The sequence below is a fragment of the Camellia sinensis genome, chromosome 4, assembly GCF_055761805.1.
Source record: "Camellia sinensis isolate YWXY chromosome 4, ASM5576180v1, whole genome shotgun sequence".
NCBI classification, from domain to species: Eukaryota; Viridiplantae; Streptophyta; class Magnoliopsida; order Ericales; family Theaceae; genus Camellia; species Camellia sinensis.
Window position 1 is genome coordinate 137,909,074 of NC_138964.1, and position 18,490 is coordinate 137,927,563.

At 35.8% G+C, this 18,490-nt stretch overlaps 2 protein-coding genes across 2 annotated transcripts; both read left to right on the forward strand.

Annotated features, from left to right (window-relative positions):
* Positions 1–2,452: 2,452 nt before the first annotated feature.
* LOC145824069 (protein FAR1-RELATED SEQUENCE 5-like) lies at positions 2,453–2,914 on the forward strand. The gene has a single exon (XM_082923657.1). It carries the CDS (start codon positions 2,453–2,455, stop codon positions 2,912–2,914), a length of 462 nt encoding a protein of 153 aa, XP_082779783.1.
* Positions 2,915–3,091: 177 nt separating this feature from the next.
* On the forward strand, positions 3,092–4,034 carry LOC114316218 (protein FAR1-RELATED SEQUENCE 5-like). Its single transcript, XM_028262887.1, has 2 exons — positions 3,092–3,377; positions 3,433–4,034. Exons 1-2 carry the CDS (start codon positions 3,092–3,094, stop codon positions 4,032–4,034), a joined length of 888 nt encoding a protein of 295 aa, XP_028118688.1.
* Positions 4,035–18,490: the final 14,456 nt, after the last annotated feature.

Genomic DNA, 18,490 nt, shown 5'->3' on the forward strand with positions numbered 1-18,490 from the left:
TGATAAAAAGTTAATTTTTTTATTTATTTTTATGATTTTTTTTGACTTTTTTGGGTTAAAAAGGCTGATTTTTGTGACCTTTTTGTGTAAAAAAATTAAAAAATTAAAAAATTAACTTTTTACTACCTTTTCAAAACGCAATGTCTCCGTCCACTAAAAATTATAGATGCCTAACATTTTGTAATGTTAAAAAACCAATATCACAATAGAATATTGTACAAGTAAAATATGATATTTTTATTAAGTAGTTGCTATAATGTACAAAAAAATTTTTATTAACTATTATCATATAACATTATTTATATGATAGTCATTATTAATGAAAAATCACAACATATACGTCTCATAATGTGAATGAGCATATCACACTCATAATGTCGTAATTATTTAAAGCAGTGGATGTTACGAATTTTATTTATTGGAAGGAAATTTTTATTCATATAAAAAAAATCAAGAAAAATAACATAACACTTCTATTTTGTAAACAAGTTCATATTAATATTATGGGTTTCGTTTGGCAAGAGCTAAACGGACTAAATAAGTACAAAAAAAATAAAATAATTTAAAAAGTTAATAAGATAAAATGTTACATTTAAATAATAATTATTTTACTTTTTTCTCACACAAAATTATAAAAAAATGAAAAGTTTGTTCCAAACTGAGCTAATAGTCAGGCTAAATTAGTCAAAAAAAAAAATTAAAAATAAGCCAAATTAGCTCTTCTCAAATGGAGTGGTAGTTAGAATTTTACTTAGAAATATAAATGTGTGGTTAAAATTTATTTATGCACGAAGGGAAACACTGTAAGTGTGTGCACCATAGGCACTTTATAACTAAAAAAAATGATATAATTTTAATTTTTTGAGTTATAACTTTAAAAAAAAAAAGTGTCATAACTAAATATAATATGAGGTATAATTAAAATAATGTAATAATTAAAGAAAAAATTGATTATAACTAAAGCAAAAAAAAAACAACATAAATAAATAAAAATGCATATAATACATTCCTTTTAAAAGGATACGTATTAAAATTTCTCATACAGGAATTATACAACACATCAATTCAATTTTAATCACATATCAAAATTTTGGACAAGAATTTTTTTTTTTAAACCTAAATTTATTAATAGATGTCTTGTTTTACAACTTGTTTGTTAGGTTGTACTATTTAAGCTTATGGGGGTTCACCATGGAGTATGGATCGTCGGCCGCTCTTTCCTGGGGCCTTTCCTGCCGCACTCCCCAAAACGACGTCGCTTTATTTAGTTGGTTTTTTTTTTTTTTTTTTAATCTTTGCTTCAAAATTTGAGTTTCCGTTTGTACTCTTATTTGACTTTCATCTTCGTCCCTCTCTCCTCTGTTTAGCCCTAATGACGCAGCTGGACAAAACGAGACGATCGACGAACAGAAAGAAGATCGGCGCCATCTGCGAAGACAGAGAGAGATGGTGGAGGGAGGCAACGGTGATGGAGAAAGGTTGGCGGAGGGACGCGAGTCCAGCTGTGACGCGACGATGGCGGAGGGACGCGAGTCCGGTTGTGACGCGACGGCGAGAAGGCGACATTGCAGCCATGACGAGGTCTATTTCAGTCTCTGTGTCATTTCTCTATATTTACATTATTTATGGTTATAGTTGCTGATCAACAGCTATAGTTGCTGATATGGTTTAAATTGCTTTATAGCTCTGCTTAACATTGGTTTAAATTGCTTTAGAAAAAAATATTTGTAACAAGGCACATTGGTAAAATCTTATACTTCCTAGCGGTAAATCTTATACTTCCTAGCCTAGCTATATAGGTAAATGTTGCCTATTTTTTATATATGTGAATGCTAATCATGTGTTATTAAGCATTATATAATTGGAAGCAAATCATGTGTTTTTTTTTTTTGGTATGCTTTTTGCTTGTTTAGAACTTTGTTACTCTGTTTCAATACAAAGCAACATCTAGTTCCCTCAACAAACACTGCTTATTTGGTATTAGATGAGTTTGTGTTATGTATATATATAATGCAATTACAACAGTCTACACATACCCAAACTTATGCATAAGGTCACTTATATTAATTGGGAGATTCTATAAGAGGCCAATATTTTGTCAAATTTAATTATCCTCATTATGAAATTCAAAACATCCCTTTTAATCAACTGTCTTATAAAAATTATATAAATGAGAGAACTCATCAAAAGATCCAAGTAATAAATGAGAGAACACATTAAAAGATATTGGTAAATGTTCATAATTTAGATAACTGGATGCACAAAGGTACTTTATTAAATTACAAACTTAGAGATAGAAAATTAAACACTAGCATACCTGTCCAAAAAATCCAAGTCATAGATCCAAGTAATATAAATTGATTCATTGCACTTATAAATCGAATTGCAGGTGATCGAAGAAAATAATGTTTTTGATGAGTTGGCTAATTGTGGTTAGAAGCCGAAATTGGGTATGTCATTTGACTCTGAACAAGCTGCATATGATTTTTACAATACCTATGGCGGAAAGATGGGGATTAGTATTAAGAAGATATATGCACACAAGAACAAACATACTAAGGAAATAACTTCACGGACTTTTGTATGTTACAAAGAGGGAACTTGGGGTATTGACAAGCAAGATCCACTAGTAAAATTTCCGAGACAAGAGGTGAGGTGTGGCTGTGGTGCTCGATTTAGTATCAAGTTAGATAGAAATTTAGGAAAATATGTTGCCATTGATTTTGTTGAACATCATAATCATGATCTTGTGCCTCAAGAGTGCATTCATATGTTGTCATCCCAAAGAAAAATATCTACCACCCAAGCAATTGAAGTAGAATTGGCTTCAGAATCTGGAATTGCTCTTAGGTCTGCTTATGAGCTATTTGGTAGGGAATCTGGTGGAAGAGCATCACTTGGCTTCACCAAATAGGACCAAAAAAATTACTTGAGATCGAAGAGACAAAAAGATTTGGAATATGGAGAAGCGAGTAGTGCCTTGCAATACTTTCGTAAGAAAACTTTGGAAAATCCATCCCTTTATTATGCAGTCCAATTAGAATGTGAAGAGCAAATAAGTAATATATTTTGGGCCGATGCACAAATGATAATGGACTATGCTCAATTTGGTGATGTAGTGGCCTTTGACACTACTTACAAATTAAATAACGAACATAGACCTTTTGGAACCTTTGTTGGATTTAATCATCATCGAGAAACTGTTATATTTGGTGCAGCGTTGATGCATGATGAGACTGCCGAATCATTCACATGGTTGTTTCAGATTTTTTTGGAGGCAATGTCAAACAAAGCTCCAAAAACAATTTTCACAGATCAAGATGCTGCGATGGCTAAGGCCATTCCAATTGTCATGCCTAGTACAAACCACCGACTTTGTACATGGCATTTGATGCAAAAATGATGTGAAGCATAAAAGTTCCCTCTTTGAAGATGTTGGGGTGAAGGGTGTGTTTTCAAAATTTATGCATCAAATTGATGATGAAGAAGAATTCAAAATACAATGGGACCAAATGCTTGATAGGTATGATGCACGCAACAATCATTGGTTGGAGCAAATTTTTGGTGTGAAGGAGAAATGGGGATGGCCATATATTATGAATTCTTGGGCAGCTGGAATGAGTACTACTCAACTAAGTAAATCATTCAATGCATTTTTAAAGGATTATCTCAATTGTGATCATAACTTGATGGAATTTTTCATGCATTTTGAGAGGGTGCTCTATGACAAGAGGTATAAAGAATTGGAAGCCGAGTATAATCTGTCCCAAAAATTGCCAAGGGTTTCCATTCCAACTGTGATGTTAAAGCAAATGGTAGATATTTACACCAAAATAATTTTTGAGGAATTCCAAAATGAGTATGTGCAGTCTATTGAAGCATCCATTGTAGGCACTATTCATGATGGTGAGAGTACCATATTCACAATTCAAACGGACGTAGATGGAAAAAAAGATAAGAATGTGACAATGGATAGAGATGGTTTTTTGAGTTGTAGTTGCAAGAAGTTTGAAGTAAAGGGCATAGTGTGTTGACATTGTTTAAAGGTGCTTAGAGAGACAATCAATGCAAAGGACCTTCCTGCACAATACATACTCAAATGATGGACTAAAAAAGCAAGGGTTGAAAGTGTGAAAGATAGGCGTGGGTATGACGTCAAGGCTGATGTGAAACTATATCAAAGCGACCGATATAGGTCATTGATGAATATGTTTAGAGCAATAGCAAGTAGAACCGCCGAAAGTGAAGAAACTTATCATTTGTCACTTGCAAAAGGTGAAGAATTGAGTGTCATGGTTGAAAACAAATTAAGTGTGCACACTTGTGGTGAAGTGGAGATCACTGAATTGAGAAATTCCTCAGCTAACACATGCCCACAGAGTGAAGAAGTAGATTGTCCAATACAAGCCAAGGGACTCAAGAAAAGACAAGCAACTAGTAAGAGAATAAGGAGGATCAAGGGCGAGATGGAAAAATCTATTGCAAAGAAGAAAAGAATGCAATCTAATCATGTAATTACACAAAATTGTTGCATATGATTAAATGATTTTTGGAGGCATGTGTGTTGGAAAACTAATGAATTAAAGAAATTGGCCATTGTAAGGTGATGTTTTTTGTACTCCCGAAAATCAATCTGAGCCTCGTACCACCATGGGTAATATTTGTATTCAGGTATGTAGACGTCCCCGAACGCCCCGAGAGGGTGATCCCGTTCTGTTCATTTGGGGTCACTACAGCTCAGGACTCTCAAATTGTCACGGTTCTAAATCTGAACCAAAGAGTCCAAATCCGGCAAATCGTTTTGAGAAAACAGATTTTTTGAAAGAAGTGCCAAACATGGACTGCTTTGCCAGATACAGAGTCGCCACCTAAATGTTTTATTTTAGAAAATTTAGGAAACCCTGACTCGTTGCCTAAGGCCACGTGTCCGTCATCACCAAAGTTGCCTCGACTCAGGAACTTGGGTACGATTGGGGAAGGTCACTTCGTCAGCACCCCCGCTCGCCCGATCAAAGATCGGCCTCTACTAACCATGATATCTATTTTTGAAAATATTATGCGTTCTTATTCCGGTTATTAGCCTAGATTTACTATGTGATACGCACAGCATACAAGTATAGACTGGATCGTCTGAATTGGAACAAAACGTTTCATGTTTGTTTATTTGAAAATGGTTTGATGGTGCTACTCGCAAGTAGGCTAAGACGTGGATTTGCCACCCTCAGGTGGGCTTAGAAAACATGATTTTGCCACTATCTAGTGGGCTTAAAACTCACAATTAATGAATTATTCCAATTCAAATAACCCAACCTTCACCCACAGGCATTCAGGCAGTTTATATCACATAAGCACATAGCCTCATGGTAAGCATGCTATCATGGCATTCACTCACACGCATGCAAGGATGCTAAAGCATAAAACTTACCGAGTACTCCAAACCAAAACAGAAACTAATTAGAAATCCATGCATGATCCTAATTATACAGAAATGCCTAATGCAACACATACAAAAATGCAACTATAGCAGGCTCGGCTATTCTAAGCATGGCATATGGAATGCAACAGCTAACAAGTATTCAACTTTGAAATTAAAATACAAATGCAGTTAGTATGATGCGTCGAGCCCGGTGCATGCAAAACAGATGAATGATACAAACATGCTATCATACTATATGCTAATTGAAATATGTCCTAATCTAACCATCGTAAGCAGGTAAATAAAAGGGAGAAAGACGTAGGGTTGGAAGACATGCATCACACACACGCACACTTATTACAGTTATGCCCTCGCGCAGAGGGTCCGAATAAATATACAGTCCCAAATAAATAATTACAGTCCCGAATAAATACAAAAATCCTAATTAATTTACAAATTAATCTAGGAAAGCTATAAACTGGCATGCAAGCCAGGGACTGCCTTGACTCTGATGAATGATGTATGTTTAGGCTGCCTTGCGCAGAAATCCACTGGGATGTCCCAATTAGCCTCTGTTTTGCAATGATTTCTTGGAAAGCGCGCCAAGCCCCGGAAGACTGTTGATTCTTGATTTGCTGCAACAGAGAGCAGGAAAGGGGCATAACAATGTATTTTCACATATGTATGCGTGTCTCGATCCTCGTGCCACCAATCACGCAGCTCGATGCATGATGGCCGAGGAGTCAAATTGTGCAACTCAATATAGAATGAATGCACATGAAAACAAAACAAAACCTAGACTCCATCATGGATAATCCGGAGTGTCGGCAACTGGGAATTGAGACACGTTCCGTCACTCGGAGTACGAAACGTACCTCGTTTCCCGTGCTTGGGCTAACTCCTATCCCAAACACAATGCAATATGCATGAGATGCATGAAATGCAACTAATATACAACCTAGCATGCACAATGCTATGAAATGGCATACACGATGCACGATGTAACATGACATACACAATGCGCTAACATACAACCTAGCATACACAATGTTATGAAATGAAATGGCATACACAATGCATAAATGGGCTTACACTAACATGAGTGGACCTCAGCCACACTCACATAAGAGGCCATGCGATGAAAATGAGACGACTCGAAATACGTACCCACGTGCATGCAAACCGAGGACCGACCCTAAGGCACCAAATGCCACTCTAACAAGACGTGGCAAGGCATGGAATATGATATGCAAACATGCAAATTTCAGAGGCAATAAGTGATGCAAAACAGCCCTGAATCATGACGATACAGCACCCGATGCATGAAATGGTCCCGAAAATGCAAGATTAAGCATATGAAATGACTTGTAGCTATATCAAGCATGCATTATTTGGACATGAAATGTAAACACAGGTTCAAGGAAGTCCCAAAAAAAGCATGTTTCCAGTTTTAAGCAGGGCCAAACAGCAAACACAAATAGGGCAAAACTAGCATGCAAAAATGGCCCTAAATGTGAGATAGTGAAGCAAGTCACAGCTGCTGGCCCCAAACAGCTGAGGATCCTTCAACAATGTTGAAGAGGGACCCAAAATATGACCTTTTACAGTTCTAAAAAGAGCCCAAAAACAAACACAGGTATGGCTAAGTTCTCATGTAAGAAATGGGCCAAAAGATGGACAAAGAAGCAAGTGAAGGTTTCTGGCCTCAAACACAAGAGGGCCCTTCAACAAAGTTTAAGAGGGGCCCAAAACATGGCATTTTACAGTTGGTGGCCAGATCCAAAACAGCATATATACAAGCCAAAAATACTATGCAAAATATGGCCAAAAAGAGAGATATAACACAAAGTATAAAAATGATGCCTCAAACAGTGAAATACCCTCAATGAAACATGAAGAGGGGGTCAAAATAAGACTATTTTCAGTTCTGAAAAGAGCCCAAAAACAGAAGAAAAATAGCCTAACAAATCATGCAAAAATGGAGCCAAAAGAGAGATATAAAGGCAAGTGGAAGATATGAGCCTCAAACAGTAATGAGACCTTCAACAATGTTCAAGAAGGGGTCAAAATAAGCCACTTTTCAGTTCATGATAGAGCTCAAAACAGTTTATAAATAGGCCAAAAATACTACACAAGCAATAGGCATACAAGAGAGATATTGAAGCAAGTGCAACAAGGAGACCTCAAACAGGTAAATATCCTTAAACAAACATGCAAAATGGCTCAAAATAAGCCTAGTTCCAGTTAGGGTCGAAGCCCAAAACAGCAAACAAGAATGACTTAGAAAGGATACAAAAACAAGCTAAAAAGAGAGAAAATGGTGCTCACCCTTGAAGACTATGCCTTGGCACCCCTTTGGCTTGAGATGCAGCACTCCTAGGCCTTGAAGAAGAACCTCCAACTGCTGGAATGAAGGATGGAAGGGTGGGGCTTGGTGGTGGTGTGGAAAGGGGTATAGGACTTGGAAGGTTTTTGCTTGGAAATAGAGAGGGAAAGGGATATAATGCAAAGGCCTTAGAGGGAATTTTTGTAACCCTAGGAACAGAGCTGGAGCTGCTGTTATATGGACAAAAGAGGGGGGGAAAAGGGGGGAAAAATTGAGGGAAAACAATCCAAGTTTCCCCCCAAAAGGGCCAAACCCTCGGACATGGGTGAAGTGTAAAACAAAATACATGGCTAGAATGTACTTGGGACAAGGATCATGGCCGGCTAGTTTAAATGGGCAAAAAAAATCATCCACCAGAAAAATGTGGCCGGCCGGCTACTTTTTCTGGAATTTCTGGCCGGCCTGCTACATTTTCTGGAATTTCTGGCCGGCCTGCTACTTTTCAGGAAAAAAAAATGGGCTGCCGGGAAGAAATGTGGCCGGTGGATGATTAGGAAGTCCAATGGTGGCCATTCAAGAGTCCAAATTGAATCCCCGGAAGTTAAATTTCCAATGGCGCAAACCTTGCATTAAAATTATTCTTGTGGAAAAAGTTATGCCCGTTTCCGTGAAGCCGCGTAGATTCGGTCCCAGCCGGAATGATGCCCTACTTCAATCAACCATATCTCCCCTATCCGGAATTGGATTTAGGAGATTCTTGAGTGAAAAATGAGGCCCTGGGAGTAATATTTCCAACGGTGGTGGCCTCATAGCTTGATTCCAAGTATGCAAATGGATAGACCCGATTTGGCGAGGGCTGCTCGACTCTTTCTTAACGGTTCATGCCCATTTTCTCCCCCAACTGGATTTCTTCCCTCTTCTCCTCTTTTCTTCAACTTCAAACCCCTAAGTAAGGTGTTTTGAAATATTTTTCAAAGATTTCATCTCTCTTTCATTCATTTCCACTTTGTCCTCGCTCGGTTTACCGAAAAGCACAACATTTGACAAAATGCGAGCCTCGGAACATCGTAAAAATGTTATTTCAAAAACGTTTTGAAAGAGAGGGTTTTAAGGTTTAAAATCTTTTGATCAAGGTTGTTTCGGTCCAAAAAGGGGTATGAAGTTGAGCTTTGACTCTCTTCTTGCCGAAGAAACTGAACCTTTCCCTGCACACCTTTCTCCACCATGTAAACCATCAGTCGCGTCCAAGTCTTAAGGGTGGTCAAAAATGGGGTGTCTACAGGTAATATTTACTTTTGTGTGCAACCTTGTATTAATCTTGTTGGATTGATTATTCTTGTAATCTAGTAGGGTGATATTTATTATTTTGGTATTTTTTTGTGCATGTAGGATGGTTCTTTTTGTGCTTCTCAAGGTCAATCTCAACCTTCTTCGGCCATTGGTAATCATTCAATACAGGTAAAAATTTTTGTGCTTCCCATGGTTTGAGTTAGTTTCTTATCACATATTTTTTATTATGAGAATTGTGTAATTTGGAAGTGATTTTTAGATTCTTCTTATAATATGAAATCATGGTGTCTATAGTTCACGAATGTATTTTAATTTTTCAAGTTCCCTTTACAAACTTCAGTTCTTTAATGATGTATAGGGTGTTATTGTTTATACTCCCCAAGTTCAATCTCAACGTCCTTTGGCTATTGGTAATCAATCAATATAGGTAAATTGAACCTTTGACATGCATAGACCTTAGGGAAATTGAACCTCATACGGAACCATTGTTTTATTTTATTAATGTTGTTTTACTTTCCTGCATTGGTTATATAAGGTGTTACTGTTTATACTCCCCAAGTTCAATCTTAACGTCCTTTGGCCATTGGTAATCATTCAATACAGGTAAATTGAAGCTTTGGCATGCATATACCTTAGGGAAATTGAACCTCATATAAAACCATTGTTTTACTTTATTAATGTTTTACTTTCCTACATTGGTTGTATACAGTGTTACTGTTTATACTCCCCAAGGTCAAACTCAACCTCCTTTCATCATGGGTAGTAATTATGTTGAGGTAATGATTCATATTGAGTTTTGTTTTTAAAATGAAAATGCATTAGTAATTTTTTTTTCTAGCACATATGCTTATTTGCTTTATGTTGGTTTACTTTAGGGTCATCGTCATGGTGTCTATAGTTCTCAATCTCAACCTGTATCTCAATCTCAACCTCCCATGGGTCGCACAAGTGTTCATCATGTCACGTATCCTACATATGATGTGAGTTATAATTGCTTACATACTTTACTTTGAAATGGTAGTATACATTGTATCAATATTTTAATAAATTTAGCACTATTACAGGGAAATAAAACGCCTCAGTCAATGCCTTTAGTCTATCTCAGTCAGACATCGTTTCAGGAGTTGCTTCGAGGCACTACAGTTCAACACTTTCCAGTCCAAATGTCACAAGCCTCACATAGTCTTGCTGACAGTCATGTACATGGACATCCTTGAATGAACGATGATGTTATTATATTTTCTAGATTTGGGTGTATTTTTTTATCTTGTTCAAATTTGGGTCATTATTGATGTTATTTTTTGCAATGGGAACAATGTTAGGAAATGATATGTTTGGGAACAATGGAAACAATGTTTGCAATGGGAACAATGCTTGATGCATGTTATTTTTTTATGATATTATTTTTTGATTCTTATGCTATGAATGAAAAGAATATTCAAAATTTATTATGTTGAGTGTTTGCTGTATGATTGAGTTAGGGATTCACAGGTTTAAACATTAAGAGCAGAATGCATGCATATATATACTTGGTAATGGGCAGATTAATGTCACTTATTTTGTGTTTTGATTTACAGGTTTAAATATTAGGAGCTATTTTGTGTTTTGATTACACCCCTCAATGGACATATTAGGAGCAATTTTGTGTTTTGATTATACCCTGTAATGGACAGGTTACACTTAGTTTATATTTTATTACACCCTGTAATAAACAGATTATGCTTATTTTCTGTTTTGATTACACCCTATAATGGACAGATAAAGCTCATTTTCTGTTTTGATTACACCCTGTAATGGACAGATTACACAGCTCTGTTGGGAGAGGTTCAACATAACCATAACCATACAAAGCAAACAACTTAACCATACACACAGATTACACAGCTCTGCTCGACAAAATGAACAACATAACCATACCAAGTGCCACCACATAACCATATAACCATACAAAGTTAGCAAGTCCAGATAACTATACAAAAAAAAAAAGTTTACAAACATAACCACATAACCATACAAACTTCCACCAGCAAGTCCAGATAACCATACAAAAATAAAGATTAGAAAACTATTACATTTTTATAACTAACACGATACCAATTACAAGCAAGATGAACAACCCATAAATACGACACGAATTTTGATTTATGTCTGTTTCCAACTTAAGCATCTTCGCCGTCAGAAATTAAAGTTCTTTGCTTTGAAACCGAAGTTGTTCGTTCATAAGTCAAAGTTGTTGTTCAGTAGCAATTGGCATATTTTCCATTTGCACTACTCCTTCACCTCTACCTTGTGAATTTGTAGGCAAGCACCATCCAATAAAGTCACCGTAATTTTGACAACAATAAAATAATTTGTTTATGTTTCGCTCCGTCTCGAAAATTCGAATAGTTGCTTTCTTATGACATTTAGGACAATTTTTGTTGCAATACGTCAACTGATCTGAGGTACCTCCGTTAACACTTGAACTTGACATCTGTAAAATTATATACACAATTCATAGGTAAATTGGTCTATGTTACACATGATAGATTGACAAGCCTTTCGTCTACTCTTGTTTCGATTATAGTTCCAACTCAAAACAAATTGCTTTATAAACAAATTGGTTTCGTTGCATTCACAACAGTTCATCTTCATGCATATGATTATAATGAACATCAAACAAAAGAAATTTGAAAATCACCATAACCATAAATGTTAACAATTCCTGAGCGACTTTGCAAGCAAAAAAAGGGCCGATCAAAATCACATTAAAACAAGAAAGTTTCAAGTGGCAGCTCATCTTTTCGATTGAATGAGTCTTCAATGGATTTGAAATCAACAACATCTGATAAATTTATTACTCTAGGTTGTTTTTCCTAAATGTGAACACAACATCACATATACAGATTATTTTCTATGTATATATGTAGATTCATATATACATACCATTTTGAAAGAGAAAAAAGATAGAGATTTGAGTTTGAAAAACAGGGGTCTAAGTATTGAATCATCTCTCCCTTCTTATTACACCATACAAAGTCCAAAGTCCAAATAGTTTTACTTGTATTGCAGTCCTATAATCGAAAGGTATTGCAGTCTTGAATCATCTCTCCCTTCTTCATTATATTGCTTGATTATCTTATTTTTGATAAATAACACTAGCTGGGATTGATCTTTAATCTCTACCTATTACAATCCTTATTTCATTTACTGTTATATTGACTTGCAAATTTAAATTTGTAAAAAAAAAAAAAACTCTCTTGGGTAGCAGAAATGTATAAATATGGACACAAAACCTTCCCAACAATGCAAGAAGGCACCATGCTAACCTATGCCAAAAGCTCCAACCCCTCAAGCAATACTCTCCTTCAGCATTAAAAATGGATCAACACAAACCCAGATTTTCCAACATACACCCAGATTTCCCAAGGAAATCCAGCATACACCCAGATACCTGCACCATACACCCAGATTTTCCAAACTTAGTTCAACTTATGAATGTCTTGTTTATTGGCTTTTTCTAAAGGAATCTATTAGCTGTAGGAAATTCTGTTCTCAAGTAATTATGTTCTCACATTCACAAAATAGAGGTCTAAAGCAATCCAGCATACACATATGAAGAATATTTGAAGCCAATTAACTCATCACAAAGATTTTCCAAAGCTAATTCTATTCTGAACTAGAAGAATATTTAAGAATTAAATTTAAGAGAACTAAAGGGATTAAGGATCACATTCTATTACATTCACAAAACAGATGTAGGGATCTATCATTTTTGTACACAAATTCAGAATGTCGCTGGTCTTTACACAAATTTACCTCGTCACCCTCTCTCTTCGTCTCTCGCCGACTCTGTCTGTTAGTCTCTCAGCGCTCCAGTCGCGTCTCTCTGTCGCATCTCCGTTCGTCGGCTCAAACTCTTGTCCAGATCGTCGCGTCCGTCGGTCTCTCTATGACAACCCTCGCCTCTGATTAGTGCTAAACTGTGATTGAGCATGATAAGTAACTGATTAGAATGAAATCTTGAATTGATTGTAGGAGTGTATTGTTTTAAATTCATTTCTATCTGTTTGATTCTGAATGAATCTGTTCGTGTGTTTATTTCGAAATACAAATTGAAGGCCTTATCGGCGGCTGAATCAGAAATTGATTAGTGTTATATGTTAATTAGAATTTATGTGATTTTATGGTAAGTTTAATTAAAATTCAATTTGGAATGATTAAATTAGATTAAATAATGCTAGTTTAGTTGAATATAGTTAATTACTTTTTTTGCCCTTTAGTGGACTTTCTCAAGAACTATTGTTTAATCCCCATTACCTACACACTTGACACACCATTCTTCACCCTTTTTCTGAAGCAAACCGTGAGAGAGAGTGAGATAGGAGAATTGGTTTCAACAAGAGATTAACTTGGAGAGTTAGAAGGAATTAAAGGGATTTTGCAAAATTGAGCTAGCATACTTGGAATTCTAGACCTAAGGTAGGAGTTTCACCCTTTCAATTATGAATTTAAGTTGTATCTTGCATGGTTCATGGAATTTGGAGTTTAAAGTCAAGAATTGACTTAAAGAGTTAATTTGAGTAGCTAATTCATGCATGCATGTACATGTTCTTGAAATTTGAAGTTGTTTTGCATGAAATCCTTACATGCATGTGCATATTTTAGTAGAGGTCCATGAATTCACCATGTTCTTGAGCTAAAACTTACATTTGATCATGCTTTGGGGCATTAGAGTTCTAGGGAACTCTTGCATGTATGATTTTGCATTGTTCTTCATATTTACATTTGAATTTGTGTTCAAATTGGCTTACCTTTGGGCTTGATTTTACAAATTGATCTTCAAAGACATGTTATACCATGAGTTTTCAAGTGTTTTCCGGAAAATTGGGCCAAAAGGTTGAGTTTGGATGTGTTGAATGCTTGGTTTGAGCTTTGAAGGCAAATCTGGAAAACTCAGAATTTGGCTTCCTCGCTCGAGCAAAGGATTCCACACTCGAGCGAGCACCTGTGTGTTCAGAGGTCCGCTCGAGCGACGGAATGTTGGCTCGAGTGTGAATTGCAAGCTCTCAGGTTTTTGGTGCACACAGACGCACGCTTGAGCGACGAGACCTACGCTCGAGCGAAGGATATATCTCACATTCGAGTGAGCATCGAGCGGAGATTTTCAACAACCAGTACTTTTGCATTTTTACAGACTGCTCGAGCGAAGGAGTTTACGCTCGAACGACTCCTCTGTTTTGATAAGCTCGCTCGAGCGAAGAAAGCCACGCTCGAACGAGACCCCTATTTTCAGCAAATTTTGAAAAATGTTTTAAAGTACATCTTTGCATCCTCATTCCATCCTAGGCATTCCTAGGCCTAGTTTAAGGCATCTTAATGAGGATATTGACGTAGAACCACACCGAGTCTAGTTAAGGGACGAGTTATTAATCCCAAGTGTGTAACTTAGTGTGTGTTCATTCTGCAACTGTGTAGGGTTGGCATCCGAGGACGCTCACTAGCCTATCTGTAGCCTAGTGCTCTATGAGTAACAATGTTGTAAAGATATGTTCAATTATGATTATTTTCTGAATGATTAACTGTTCTGCTTACTGAAACGTTATTGTTTAATGAATGAATGTTTGTCCTATTTGTAAACTGTACTCGTGGCATCCATAGTAATTTACTGTTATTGTTATTGTCACAGAGATCTCTGTCGGTTCCCATGTTTGGAACTACTACTGTTTACTGTTATGATGACCATCAACTGACTGTTCGGTCTGTTAAGACCTACTGTACTGTTTTGCTATTGGATGTACCACCTATGACTATTATGGTTTCTAAGTGATTGATATGACTGTTTAAATAGTGAAAGGACATTCATTCTTAACATCTTTACACAACTGTTATTCACTGGGCTTTAGCTCACTGTTTATATATATATGTAGGTGTTCAGGTACCGGATCGATGCTAGGAGCGTCAGGTTAAGCTCCAGTTTTGTCAAGCCAACCGTTGTGCCTCACTGTGAGGTTCCGAATCTGTCCAAGCTAAGGCTGTTTTTGGGGTGTCTCTGTCTTACCCTTTGTCTCTGTTCTGTAATAAATGTTATAGACTCGTACTGTACAGTTGTGGCATAAGGATTGAATTCCTAACTTGTACGTTATATATATCTGATATGTAAATGTGTTTTAGTTACGAATGTGACTTGTTTATAAAAGTCTTTTTGCATTCAGACTATCACAGCTCATTGGACATCTTTTATTTACTGTTTTGGCTTCCGTCAGCCCCTTTACTATGTATTACTGTTTTTACTATTAAGCAGGCCTTTGGTAATCACGAATTACCAGCCGGTTGCGATACTAAACTCATAGGGGCGGGTTTGGGTCGTGACACTCTCGTCCAGATTCATCGCCTCCGTCGATCTGTCTATGGTTCAAAAAAGGAAAGGGGAAAGCAAAATAAAAAACGAAGGAGAAAAAAAATAAAAATAAATAACAAAATGGTGCGTTTTGTAGTGTGACAGAAAGGGCCGCAAGCTTGTGCGGTCGAGGATCCGGACTCACCCCACCTTCATAATTCAAATATAAATTATATAGAAAAAATAATTAACTCAATTTGATAATCATAATCACATAATTGATTATATTTATCTTTTAAAATATGAATGATTTATTTTTTAAATAGCAATTATTATTTATTTTTTTACAAACAATAAAAAATAGGGGATTTTTTTTTTAAGATCCTTGGTATTAAGATTTTATAGCATAAATGACATCCAATATTTTCATAATGTTTAAGGTTCCTCACACATTGATCCGGAGAAATTTCAATCCAGAGAAATTCTCTGAACTTCCCAAAGAAATTCTCTCCAGAGAAATTCTCTCCAAATTTTTCTGGAGAGTTGTCTAGAGAAATTTGTGAAAAATTCTTTCCAAATTTCTCTGGACTTTCTCTGGACTTTCCCTTGCCCATTTTATTGTTAATAAGCAATATTTTGATAAATTTTGAAAAATTGGAACCTGCTTTTGCACTTGCCAAGCTTGACATGTAAGTTTAGAATTGAATGGCTCATTACGGTATGACAGAGGTAGCTACTAATGATAATCAACCACATATAAAAGACAAATGTATATGCAAAAAGATTTATATATGGAAAAGCCTTGAGTTAGCTAGAAGCCTGTTCTTTGCATTGAACTCTATTAAGGGACATTTAATTCTGATGCCTTAAATATATTACTACCACACACTATTCACTAGTAATAGTTTCTTCTACTATTTTAAGATCATCTCATTCACTACTATTGCTTTTACCATATCTTGAGAAATTCTCTTTATGGACTTCCAACTCTCCAGAGAAATTATTTCCAAATTTCTCTAGACTTTCTCTGGATTTCCCATTCTCCAGAGAAATTCTTTCCAAATTTCTCTGAACTTCCCACTCTCGAGGGAAAATTCACAAGGCTTCATTATTATTCAGATCTCTTCACTATTTTCTCTAGTTTACAAATCTCTTCAAGCTTACTCTTTTCCTACAATTCATATATGTATGATATCTATACCACACTACCTTTGATGAATGTAGCGGTAGTCTGAGTGGTGGTTTCAAACCAGAGAAAATTGAGAAATTTTGAACTTTCCAAACCCAGAGAAAATTGAAATTTCTCCGGGTTCAAATTTTTGCAACCTACAACTCAAAAACTAGTACCAATTGTGGAGGTAAATACCAACATTGTGACAATCTAATTCACAATATTTTAAAAATAACTCATAACTAATATTGATCCTACTTCAATAAAATAAAAAAAAAATCTAACTTACATCACTCAACAAAATACACTGGAAAATTTCTCTTTTGTCCCCTTTTGTCACAGGATTCTAACATCACAAAGAAAATTATTCAAGACAGAGAAAATTTTGTTTTGACTCAACCAAAGAAAATTGATCAAACCAGAGAAAATTACAGTTATCTATTCTCTTACAAAGAAATTCTAAACCAGAAAAATCCAAAGGAAATTGAACATCACAGAGAAAATTAAACATGCCAAAGAAAATTATTTTTTTACTCATCCAAAGAAAATTGATCAAACCAGAGAAAATTGCAGTTCTCTCTTCTCTTCTAGAGAAATTCTGGATTCAAACCAGAGAAATCTAGAGAAAAATGATCATCACAGAGAAAATTAAACATACCAGAGATAATTGTGTTTTGATTCAACTAGAGAGAATTGATCAAACCAGAGAAAATAACAATTCTCTCTTCTTTTCCAACTTCATTCCTCATCTTTTCCAAATTATCTGGTTTGTTTATAATTATTGCTTCTCTTTTGCTTCTGAATAATAATGAAGCCTTGTGAATGCACCCTGTAATAAATTACAAATTTATAGTGATTTAGTAAAACTAAGATCATGTTTGTCCCAAAAATAGTTCAATCAATGATATCAAGATGCAATCTGTGTATTCCACGTTCCTAGATTAGATTATACAAACTATATTATCAGCCAACACTCACAAGACATACTCTAATAGAAGCAGTAGATGCCAGAGTTGCGAGAAGACCACATATTAACAGAACGATCACAACAGCTTTGCTAGATATCCACTTTTTTGATGGATCAACGTAACCACTGCTGTGAAGATCACTCCCATCATCGGCTTTGATGGTGACGACTATGAAGATCCTCGTCGATCTCCGGCGGATTTCCATGCAAATTTCTGGTACTAAAATTAGATCTGCAAGTTGCGGAGAGAAAACTGAAGAAATCAGAGTTGAATAGCTTCAATTCGGTGAAAAAATTCAGAGACTAATGGCGGCGCCACTAGAGACCAGCTTTTTCTTCATTGCTTTTCCTTCTCTAGGATGCTTTGAGCTTCGTTTGACGGAGGAGAGAGAGTTAGAGAAGACAATGAACTCTGGCGATGGAGGTAGAGTTCGTCGGAGAGAGAAGAGTAGAGAGAGAGATAGTGAGAGACAGTTTGATTTGAGGGATCAAATTTCTTAGTGATATATGGGTGTCGGGAGTTGAGGGACTTTAGACATCATTAAATAATATTGTGAATCTCTTCCATTACTAAAAATGGAATAAGAATTTTAGACTAATTTTTCTTAAAAAATATCATAAACTAATGCAAGTCTCACAAGCTCAAAAAGGACAATTCAATCCACAAAATGAATTTACCGCCTTTTTTTTTTACACATAAATATCATAAAGTAACATGTATGCTCCCATTGTTAATTGACCGGCGCTTAATTAACATTTTATATAAATAAATGTAAAAAAGAAAAAATTATAATTAAAAAACTTTGAACTTGAGATGTAACGGGTCTAGTCCTTAGGAGCTGACCACCAGATTAACCCTCCTATGTTCTTTTTTCAAAAAAAAATTGAAAGGCCAAGTCACACCACACCGACATTAAAGAAGAAGGAACAAATAAAAAAAAATCAACGCAAATGCAAACCACTAGTATAGGCTTTGTTTGGATTAAAATAGTTAAAAATAA

What these genes read in the sequence shown, in the direction of transcription:
- LOC145824069 (XM_082923657.1), top strand. Translation starts at nt 2,453, where the DNA reads ATGTCATTTGACTCTGAACAAGCTGCATATGATTTTTACAATACCTAT.
- LOC114316218 (XM_028262887.1), top strand. Translation starts at nt 3,092, where the DNA reads ATGGACTATGCTCAATTTGGTGATGTAGTGGCCTTTGACACTACTTAC. An exon ending in TAGTACAAACCACCGACTTT is followed by an intron (nt 3,378 to 3,432) that starts GTACATGGCATT and finishes CCCTCTTTGAAG; the next exon opens with ATGTTGGGGTGAAGGGTGTG.